The 12003-nt window shown below is 32.6% G+C and overlaps 1 protein-coding gene across 2 annotated transcripts in view; it reads right to left on the reverse strand.

Moving 5' to 3' along the window:
• Positions 1-12003, reverse strand: part of COL3A1 (collagen type III alpha 1 chain) — a 62938-nt gene that overhangs the window by 22652 nt on the left and 28283 nt on the right. For both annotated transcript variants that reach the window (XM_044669709.1, XM_044669710.1), the window contains 15 exons: positions 11499-11552; positions 11008-11061; positions 10624-10677; positions 9649-9702; positions 8839-8892; positions 7700-7753; positions 7283-7327; positions 7049-7102; positions 6531-6575; positions 5196-5249; positions 4363-4461; positions 2890-2934; positions 2666-2764; positions 735-788; positions 530-637 (listed from right to left, as the gene is read on the reverse strand). In XM_044669709.1, coding sequence (XP_044525644.1) covers positions 530-637; positions 735-788; positions 2666-2764; positions 2890-2934; positions 4363-4461; positions 5196-5249; positions 6531-6575; positions 7049-7102; positions 7283-7327; positions 7700-7753; positions 8839-8892; positions 9649-9702; positions 10624-10677; positions 11008-11061; positions 11499-11552 — 927 coding nt within the window. The remainder of the gene's footprint in view (positions 1-529; positions 638-734; positions 789-2665; positions 2765-2889; positions 2935-4362; positions 4462-5195; positions 5250-6530; positions 6576-7048; positions 7103-7282; positions 7328-7699; positions 7754-8838; positions 8893-9648; positions 9703-10623; positions 10678-11007; positions 11062-11498; positions 11553-12003) is intronic.

A 12003-nucleotide genomic window follows, 5' to 3' on the forward strand; every position in this document is an offset into this window, starting at 1 on the left:
TGGTAATGATGTTTCATTTTGTTGTGAAAATTTGCAAACTAAATTTCATTGTTGATCTCTAAGGCTGGTCTTAAGCAAACCAATTCCTTTTCATCAAGAACTCATCACATGTTGAGTTGGCTTATGAACTTGAGTTGAGTTTCATATGAAAAATCTCTAGTTTATATAAAAATCCTTCTTCACAAACTTTAATTTTTTCCTGAAAATCGAAGTAGAAGAAGTGGAAGAATCATTTTACCTAGTTAAATGAAAAGCAGAGAGTCTTGGTCTTGTCAATAACTTTTTTAAGATTCCTCATAAAGGAAAAAAATTGATGGCATTTCCATATGCATTCCATGCCATGTGTTTATCAATAGATACTCTTTTGTGTTTTCAATAGATACTCCTGTGTATTCAATTTGATGTTTTATTTCGATTCAGTGTTTAAGGTTGCATAGGAAAATCAATAGTTCATTGATGAACCAAGATCAATAATTTCATAATAGTGAATCCAATCTTTTTTTTGAAATGATTGTCTGCTGAAACCTACCCTGTCTCCTGGACTTCCTGGGACCCCATTTGCACCTGGTTCTCCTGGATTACCATTTTTGCCATCTTCACCTTTAGCCCCTGGTTGACCTGGAATGCCAGCTTCACCCTAATCCAGGAATAAGACAAAATATGGCTCTAGTCAGTCCTTAAAATATGTGACCACTTTAAAAGAAACATCTGTATTAGTCAAGGGAAATACTTACACGTTCACCTCTTGGACCTGGCTCTCCCTTGGCCCCATTTTTACCAGGTTCACCCTATAGCAAGGAAAGAAAAAACACAATACCAACAACTGAAGATGTAGTGACTTGAAAATTTGTTTTTAAGAATTCTCTGGTTTTGTGATTTCTTCCTCCTACACTAGGAAATCTATATATTATAGAGTAAGGACAAAGCAACAAATGTATCACTGTTATTAGAAACGCAACGTATAGCAGATGCTTTTCTAATATAGGATCATTTTTCTGAATATACAGAAGATAATATCATCCCTATATCATCATAATCACCATATCATGATCATTAGTAAGAATATTCTGGCCCTAGTACATAGCAATAGAGGGGCTGCACATAGAAGGATGTGTTCTCTCTTATGGGAATCTAGAATTCTACTCTTCAGATTTATGAGAGAAAACTGAACAAAATATGTACAATGAAATATTATTTATTGTAAAGCAGCCATGAGTATAATTAATTAGACATTTACCTTTAGACAAATTTGTGGGGTTTGAAAAATTAATTACTTGCATTTTTCCTAAATTGAAATAAAATAATAACCATAATCTATAAAAAAGATTAAAAGGGATCTCAGAGGCCATAAAATCCAGAATCCTTAGTTTTATGGATTGGGAATCTGAGACTCATGGAGGTTAAGTGGCAAGATAAGAGTATCAGAGCTGGGATCTGAACCCAGGAATTCTCACTACAGAGCCATGATACCTGCTGTTAAGTTTTGAATTTGACCATAGAATTGCCATTTAAGAAGCTATGATAATTTAAAAAATACTATGAGAGATAAAATAGTTTAGAATATTTAGACATCATTTAAGGAAAAAATTATGCATAAAATTTATGTTTTCTAAATAATAACTGTAAATAATAATTTACATCGATTATTTTAAGCCTCACTACAACACTATGAGGTAGGTACTGTAGATATTTCTAATCTCACTTTACATACATGGAAATTCAGGCTAAAAAAAGGTAACACTTTATCACTGGCAATATAAGTGATATTTACAAACACATCTTCCTAATCTGCTGTAACATACTGTTTCTACAAAATCAGGGTTCTTTGCCTGTCTTCAATTGGTTTTTAGTTTTCTACTATGAGTTTAGCTTCCCATAAGCAAAATAATGCAATAGAGCAACATTTTTTTTTTAAAACTTTGGGATCTTTGCAAAATTGCTAAGATTTCACTTCTCCAAAAGCATAAAAAGAATTAAGGTCGATCATTGTGGTAGATGCAAAGCCAACCTTGGAATCTGGAAGATATGGAATTAAGTCCTACATCTAACACATACTCAATGTGTGACCCTCAGCAAGTCACTTAGAGCTCTCACAACCTTAAAGAACTATTCAGTACTATAAGTTATGAAGAAGAAACCCTTCTATACTGGCAGAAAGAATTTTCCTACCCAAAGAATTTCCTTTATCTGTGAAATTATAGGTCCCTATAAATGAAATCGGGGGCTTCATCTTTTTTGCTTAGGTCAGTTTTAGTCTTTTAAAATGAAGGAAAAATGAGCTGGACCAAAAAGACTTAATTTGGAAATATACATATTTAAAAAAATGATATCAAATTAGGACTTGCAGAGAAGTAAGGAAAATTTTCAGGCATTGAGCTAATACAGTGGATAGGGCATTGGGTTTAGAGACATGATCTGAATTCAAATTTGGCCTTGGACAATAGCTGTGTGGTCCAGGGCAAGGCATTTAATCCCCATTTGCCTCAATTTCTCATCTATAAAATTGGGACACAGTGGAGAAGGAAATGACAAACCACTCCAGTATCTTTGTCAAGGGAAACCCATGGATAGCACCTATTTGGGAATAGCATCTACAGCATCCAGAGATTCACATAGAATGGGACAGGAATGAACAACAATAAAAGAAATGTTTAGATAAACTTACTGAAGGACCTCTTGTTCCAGGAGTACCAGGAGTACCTGCAGCTCCTGGAGGACCACGAGCTCCACTTAATCCAGGAGGTCCAGGCATTCCACCAGGACCCTGCATATGACCAAAGAAAACCGGTGTTGTCAATTAAGACATTTTTTGTTTAATATCTGCTTGACCCCACAATCAGCAGATGGGTCCTCATGCAAGAATAGATGCTTATTGGGAAAAAGACTCACCGTTTCACCTTTACCACCAGGGCTACCATTGTTTCCAGGAGGGCCCTGACAAAAAAAGAAAGAAAAGAAAGAAAGCAAAAAAAAAAAAAAAAAAAAGAAAGGAAGGAAGGAAGCAAAAGAAAAAATATTAATAACAAATAATACATTTCTAACTGAACTATTTTAAAATACTTTTATCTATAGAAATACTTTTGTCCAAAGAAAGATAGAGGTTCTATTCCAACTCCCTAAGCCATCATTTATTGCAACTTTAGTAAATGATTACTAATCTTGGCCAGGTAAAAATAATCATCTGGATGATTTCAGTGATGGGCAAACTTTTTAAGGAGGGGCCAAAGGAAAGGAAATGCTCATCTGTCAGTCTGTTTCTAAGGGAACTCTTTCAAAGTTCATCGTATTGTATCCTACTCATTGTATTCGTCAGATTAAGAATAATGTTGAGAGGCCAGATAGAACATTTCAGGGGGCCACATCTGGCCCGCAGGCCATAGTTTGCCCATCACTGGGGGGAAAATGGATTTTGCTCTTTTAGAGGATATGAGTAGGGGGAGAATGCTAGAGTTATGATTTCATTAATGTGAATAGAATAGTGAATGCTGATGTGGAAACTCTTTCCCCCAAAGCAAATACCTACTCATTTAGTCTAAGACAGCTATCTGGGGCCCTTAGAGATTCATTTACTCAAGGTCACATGGCTAGAGACAGCCAAGACCTCAACCTGTCTTGTTGATGCCAAAGTTGTCTATCTCCTGAAAAATATTGCCATTACACTGTCTAAATTACTGGAATTCTTAATTACTATATGAAGATTTTATCTGAATCATCTTGTGTAGTCTAGTTATATTTTATAAACTTTCAAATTCATCTGATAAATACTAATTTTCCATTTTACCAAGAGGAGAATCAATGAAGTCAAACTCAAGTCAAAGTAGGGGTCAAAGCAATCTACATATTAATTAAGAAAACCACATATTAATGGTATCTCTGATGTATTGAAGTTTTACTCATTTTGTGAAAATTTTCTGAATTCTACTTTAACCTGGTTTGGAGTTTCACTCAAAGGTTTTATATGAGTGCTGCAAGAGAAGGGGCTATGTTTGACATCATCATATAGTTTATGGATTTTTCAACAATTAAAATAAATGAAAACTCCATCAATTTTATCAGTGTTCATGTACTTTTTCTATAAGAGATATGATTATCAGATATTAGAGTATAGAAAAACTTGAGCTTATTTTTACTATTTATTTTTTTATTATTATTGCTATTCATCAAATCCTCCAAGAGTGGAGCCAAGTTTGCTATAATCTCAAAGCACCTTGCAATGATATGATAATAAGGACCCATATGAATACATATGTATAGTTTTCTGATATCCATGGAAAATGGCAGTTTTAATTTCCTGAAATTTTACAGCTTGTGCTTTCTTGTGTCTCTGTCAATATATATCCAAACATAACCATATGTACTCACTGGAGGACCTTGAGCACCAGCATGGCCTTGAGGACCAGGTTCTCCTCTTGTTCCAGGGGAGCCATTTGAACCAGGAGAGCCCGCAGGCCCAACTTCTCCCTAAGAAGAGAAGTACACCCAACATGTCTCATTAACCAGGTCTAACAGTTATTTCTAAATAATTTATAAACTATTTCATTCTAAGTCAATGAGTACTTCTTAAGTACATAATTAAGGTTGTTCTTCCATTAAATGGCCTAGCACCAGTTCAGAAGTTCATAGGATCATGCAGTGTTAGAGTTGCAAATGTGAGATTAGACAAAAATCTTCATTTAACATAAAAGTTAACTAAAGTAATTTCATAGAAGCATACGCTAAATCTTTGACACATAGAATAAATTGGAGAGTTACAAAAAAGAAAACTGTCCAGAGGAATTTGGAAAACAGAAAGAAGGCAGCACAATGTTAAAAATAAGAAGAACCTGAAGAATTATTCTTAGAATTACTATATTAATGAACAAATATTTAGTAAAATCCCAATACATAGGTAAAGTTTGATAATAGAAAAGGAATAGAAAATTTTTTGAAATTACTGAATGCCCTCCTAAATAATTTCAAAACATATCAAAAAAAAGTATCTTCACTATGTAAAAGATTTATTCTGAAACACCCCAATCCTTTATTTAATTGTTAATTATTTAGTTGTTAAATATATGACATCAAATATGATAAATGTCCATGTAATTTGATCTCTAACAATTAAGGAAGGCCATCTTTTTTAAAGATGTAGCCTGAATCCCTTTATTTTTCAAGACATGAATTATTTGCTTCCTTAGAAATTAATATCAAAGTACCTTAGCACCAGGAGAACCAGGAAATCCTGAAGGTCCAGGGGGACCAGGAGGGCCCTGAAATGTAAAGATGAGATTTAATGAGAGGTGAAATACAAGCAAAGTAGCAATAACTTTCAAGAACTTCAAATTTCATTTCTACATTATGAAAATAAAAAACATATTCTAGACAATGTATGTAGTAAACTGATATATTAAGATCATGTAATTGAGAAGCATTTTGAATGACATGACCATAACATTTTCCCAATTCAAAATCATAATATTTTAATTCAAAAGTTGGATTTAAACATTAGGCTATGGGAAATTGTTCTTGAATATGACTTCCCTTCTGAGAAGTCTGGGATCTAGATTGGACAAGCTTGTTAAGGTATCCTCTGAAATAGGCATATAATCATTTCAAAGCACCCACATTTTACATGATGTTTCTCATTTTAAATCACTCATACATCATTAAAATATTCTTTTAAAGACTCGGTTTGAAATTCTGCTTCATGGATTAAAAATTATTGCAATATATTAGAGAAAATAAAATTAATCTGGCTTCATTTTCCAGAAAATAAAGAATAAGCAGCAAAATATTCAATTAAATACATGAAAATGTGTCATTAACTTATTGACAAATGTTGAATATAGCATAACTAAATTGATATATAGAATTGTATTGTTTTTCAAAGAACTGTACATTTGATTTTAATTACAAGATTAATTATAGACTCTATAGATGTTATTGTATTCATTTTCTAGACCGCAGAATCACACACACACACACACACACACACACACACACAAAACTGAGTCAAAGAGAGGTTAAGGCATTAATCCAAGGACATAGAAGGAGTAAGCAGAAGCTTCTGGATTTTGAGGTGGGCCTACTGCCTCCAAATATAACATTCACTCTCAAGTTTTATTTTGTATCATAATGAAAAACTTCTTTACAAAGAAAATTACAATTTCATTGTTGAAAATGAAATAGAATGTTTTGATAGGTTCAGAGTTATCTCCTATTCCTTGGGTCAATTTGTAATTCCTAGCTAGTTTTCGAAAACAAAATGTTTATTAACCAAAGTTATTGATTAAAATCTATTAAAATGACCCCTTATTTAATTCTTTATCATGTTTTGTCCATTTGGGGGAATGTATTCTCCATTCTATTTGACCTTGATCTATAAAACACCAGAAGATAGTAAATTGAGTTCAAAAAGGACTTTCATGGTAGGAAATTTAGAAATTTTACTATCCTATCTTTCTATTTTAATTGAGAAAGATAGACCTAGAATGTATAAGATTGAAAGCAAAGGATAAAAGGGAATATTTAGTATAAAAGTTATTTCTTACTGGTTGGCCAGATGCTCCAGGAGCTCCATCATTACCACGAGACCCCTAAAAAAAAAGGTCATAAGATTTGTCTTAAACTTAGCTTTCAAAATTAAAAAAAGAACTAAACTTATTCAAAGTATTAAAAAAGAAATGATATTATAAGTATGCAATAATTTATATTGAATATGATCTTATCAATTTAAACATATATGGTAAAATTAATAGCTCTTCAAAGTGTTTCCAATTCCTAAGCATTATTTTGCATATTTTTATGAAATTGACTACTAATTTTAGGCCAGAATCATTTGTAAAATCAGTACATTATAGAAAATGTTGATGTTAGACATAGATACTGATGATGAATTATTCTCCTGTTTCTATACTGGCCAAATTTTCATCAACTATCTCTGTAAAAAAATTCCATATGATCACATAGGATGTTTTCTCGTAGATTTCTATGTGAAATCCAGCCACATTTCAAGATTGAAATTATTTTTGTGGGTTGAATTTTAGATAGGACATATGAAAGTACTTACTGCAGATCCAGGAAGTCCAGGTCGTCCTCTTTCCCCAGGAAGACCTCTTGGACCCTAGGGTAAATATAATAATTTCCTTTTTAGGAAACTGAAGCATATAGTATCAGCTTTTTCATAATTATTAAACTGAAATGAAACAAATTTATAACTAAAAACATTTTTCTGTAGAGAGTGTACCTAGCCTTAGAGTGGTTGAGGTACTACAAATCAAGTGATACAGGAAAAAAATATTACCATTGGGCCAGGGGATCCATTGTCTCCAGGAAGACCATTTTCACCCTATTTTTAAAAGGAAAAAAAGAACATTTGAATTTGAAGCATTTGTTAACTATTTTGGCATTTAAATAAAAGACAATTTCTACTTAGGACTGACTTTCTGTTATGAAATTTCCATTGATACCTTTTCAGTTGTTAATTAAGTTTTGTTAGAGAGGAAAAGTAATAGTGAACAGCAACAATAATTAACTTTAATGTTTATTTAAAACAAAGACATATAAAGCATTGATCTTATTACTTTGTTACATCCACTACTGTTTAGCTTTTAAAATCTAAAATTTATTTAAACATTGACAATCAAAGATGCCAATGTAAGTTCCAAAATTCAATTAAAAAATGAAAATAGGAAATATATATTTATACTGAAAAACAAACCTTCAAACCAGGTGCACCTGTTTCACCTTTTTCACCATTCCGTCCATCAAAACCCTAAAAGACAGCCATATGTAATAAATTACACAGAGTAATCCATGAAAGCTAGGCACTGAATTTCAAATAATTACCTTTTACAGCTTAACAAAATTATCAGAAGTAATTTCAAGTACTAATGAAGATAATAAAGTAAAATAGTCACAGTGTGTCATAGCATTTACAGGAATTTTACCAGGGATTTTACAGTAAAGAAAGTGTATTGATCCAATATAATGCATTTACCATATCTGAATAAAGACTGAAATTTTAATCAGTATATTTATTTGTCTTCACAGATCCAAATGATATATATATATACATACATACACATATATATGTATTATACATACATATGTAATTTTATACATTAATTTTTATTTTATTAGTGGCATTTTAGTATTATTTTAAATTTATTATGCTATATTATGTTACATATAATATAATAAATATATTTTAAATAATTACATTACAAAATTAAAATAATTTAGTAGATAATGTCAATAGGAACAAGGGCTAGAACTATGATTTCATTGGCACAGGAATTGCTCTCTCTAATGAGGGAACTATTTCAACTAATTAATATCAACATGCTTCCATAATTTAGTAATTTATTGTATTCTGTAATTCTATAATCTCATAATTTCCTAGGGTACCAAAAGGATAAGTGACTTGTCCAGGGTTATATGGCTAGTCTTAGTCAAAGGCAGGGCTCAAAGTTGGATCATACCGACTTTTGGGCCACCTCTCTAATTGCATTGTCACAAAACTTTTAATGCTATCAGTACTATTTAGTAAATTTTTTTGCTAGTAAAGGTAGCAGAAAAATAGTTATGCCAAAAGATGACTTTGTTTTATTTGAACAATGTCTTTAAAAATAATGATATCATTAGGAGTCTGTGTTATAAGATGATACATTATTGCAATCATTTTTTTGTTAAAATGTTCCAACAAAGTTTTACATTTTAATATAATTTTAGAACATTGGATTTGTCATAATGATCCCTTATTTGCATCATGATGATGGAATCTGCTTGTGTACAAATTTTCTCAGTTTACCAAACAGCAGCATACTTATAGATAATTTAGAAATAAACTCAACTTACTCGATGTCCTTTCATACCAGGGAAGCCAGGCATGCCGGAAGGACCTTTGACACCCTAAAATGAAAGGATACAATCTTTATGAGCTGGAGAGTTTTCAAAGGAGAGAAACCAAGAAGGTAAAGGGTTTTGAATCATCTGAGGGTCAGCTGGGGGGACTGAGGGCATCTCACATGGAGAAAAGGAAACCCTATGGAGCAACGTTAGGCAACCTTTTTGGCCATGAGAGTCATAAACGCCTGCGGAAGGAGGAGGATGGAGGTGGAAGGCGCTGGAATATGGGGCCGGGGGCTGAAGGGCCCCCTGGGGCACATCCTGGGGCTCTGCCCAGACTGGCTGGTCAGGAGGTGGAGCCAGATATGGCTCAACAGGCATATGTTGCCAACCCCTGCTATGGAGAAAGGGCTGTCAAGCAGGGGAGGGATTAGATTTTTTGCCTTTTGACTTCATAGGACAGAACCAGAAGAAATGAATGGAAATCACAGGTAATAAATTTGGGCTAAATTTCAGGAAAGATTTCCAAACAATGAGAGTTAACCAGGAGTCTGTCTTAAATACTAGTGAGTTCTTCTCACTTATTCAAGAAGAAGCAAGATGATCCCTTTCTAGAAATATTATAGTTGAGGTTCCTTTTGTGAATAAATCAGACTAGAATGTTTGTGAAAGTCCTCTGCAATTCTAGAAAATTTGTAACCTTTTATTACTGCCATAATCTAATACTGGAAAGTCCCTCAAATAAAAAAGAAATGCTAATAACCCATCCCTCCTTAACTATGGGCTCTGCAAATCTATTTTCAGAACACTAGGATTTACCGGGGCTCCAGGCAAGCCACGTTCTCCAGGTCGTCCAGGTCTTCCAGATTCACCCTAAGAAAGAAATGAAGAGAATGTGGCTATGTTTGTTTATAGTCTTCAATAATGTCTACATTAGAGACACAGTGATATTCTAATATTTGGAAATCTCATATCCTATTATGAGAAATTCCATAGGAACAGACTTAAGGTTGATGAAGAACAAGTATGGTGTGGTCTAGGAGCAACTCATGACCTTCCAGGTGTCAATCTATAATAATAGTAACCATCACTTATATAGAATTTAAGGTTCCCAAGAGCCTCAAGTACATTTCATCATAGAATTCTCATTATAACTGTGGGAGTGAGAATTATTATTATTCTACATCATAATTTTTTATGGAAGTATTTCTACATACTTCATTCTCCTTATAGTAAACTGAAGGGCTGGGACTGTTTTAAATTTTATCTTTGTATCTCCAGCACCTAGCACAATGTCTGAAACTTATCAGGTACTTGGCAAATTCTTCCTGACTCAAATTGAACTAACAAATTATATTCTAAACATTGTGAACATCAATTTCCTGATTGTTTGACTAAGAGAAAAGTTTAGTTTTGTCTATAAACAATTAACAAGTTTTCATTATGACTTATGGTGCTTGTCTACAAGGAGTCTACATTCCAAATATTTTGTTTGCTAGTTTTATGCAATCAACAAAGCAGGGAGGAATCTCAGAATTCCTGTGAGGAAGAGCTTTAATAAATGGATTAACATGGCATTACTTTGCATGTGTTTTTTTAGATAGTCATTAGGTGAATTTGGTTTATAAACATTTATAAAGAGTTTAGTTAAGGAATTATATAATCAATAATTGCAAAAGATATCTCAGAGTTTACTTATTTGCCTTCAGTAATGTTGACATAATATAAACTCAAAAACAATTATTGATAATATCGGCCTTTTATTCTTTCTTTAGTCAACCTTTAATAACTTACATCTTTTCCTGCTGGCCCAGCTGGACCCATAGCACCAGGTGGTCCTGGAGGTCCCTGAAATTAGGAAAGAAGGATTAACATTAGGGCATGATAAAATTTTTGGTAAATTTTTTGGGAGATGTAACCAAGTAAATCTTGATATTGATAAACAAAATATTGATTCCCACAGGGAATATTTTCCCAGGAATAATTTTAATATTTATTTAAAAGGGTACTTTTTTGAATTATTTCCAATGGTCCTGGGAAAAAAGGACCCTGATATTATGAATGTGTCTTAAGAAAATCTGAACATAATGTTTAAATAGAAGTGAATAAAGATAATTTTGTAATGAAATGTTAATTAACTATGTTAGTCAATTAGAGAAATATTCAAGCATTACTTACTGAGGGACCAGCTTGTCCAGGTTCACCAGGGGGACCTTGGTAGCCAGGAGAACCCTAATGCATAGCAGAGAATACATCAGATTTTAGAATTCATTTTTTATTCAGTAAATTTATGCTAAAGAGTTAATGATAATGCAGAATTCTTGATTTAAGTATCAAATTTCATTTTAATATCTCTACCTTGATTATAATTAAATCACCCCCCCCATTAAATAAGAGGAGAAAGACCTGAGGAAAGAATACTGAACCAATTCTCCAAAACTGAGATTTAAAATATTTGAATTTGAAATTATGTATTATTAAAATAAGATGTCCATAATGACTCTTTTTCAATGCTCCTAATCATAATCATTAGAAAAAATAAATGTTACTTAATATGAATACATACATAGCCTTATTATTTTGGAAAAGGCAAAAGAAAAATAGGAAGTAATCACAAATCTGAATTATGCAATTTATATTAAGAGGAAAACATCAACTAAATTACTTACAGGGGAACCAGGATGACCAGCTGAACCAGGGGGACCAGGAAGTCCTGGCATACCCTAAAATATATATTTGAATAATAATTACAATTTGAAAACATCTAAATAGCATTGCATTTATAAATTAGGGAAATAACTGATGACAAATTACATTGAGATCCTAGATAATAGAGCTGGAAGAGCAAGAAGTCATTTTGTCCATATTCTTAAGTTTACAGATAAGGAAACTGAGGCCCAGAGTTGTTAAATGATTGGTCCATAGCTGTTCAGGAAGGATAATCAAAACATAAACAAGGTAACTGGGTAAGGGGCCACCTGCATCATAAAAGTGTCTGTATTTACAAGAATCTCCATTAGAAAAAAGATTTTGAAAACGAGGGAAATTGAATCCAGATCTTTTGACTATTGAACCAGTGTTCTTTCTACTCTGGGCTCTTAAAATATCTTTAAAATTATGAGACTATTATGTTCTTTAGAAATAGGTGAATATGAAAAAAAGCACTTATTAAGA

The sequence above is a fragment of the Gracilinanus agilis genome, chromosome 3 (assembly GCF_016433145.1).
Source record: "Gracilinanus agilis isolate LMUSP501 chromosome 3, AgileGrace, whole genome shotgun sequence".
NCBI lineage: Eukaryota > Metazoa > Chordata > Mammalia > Didelphimorphia > Didelphidae > Gracilinanus > Gracilinanus agilis.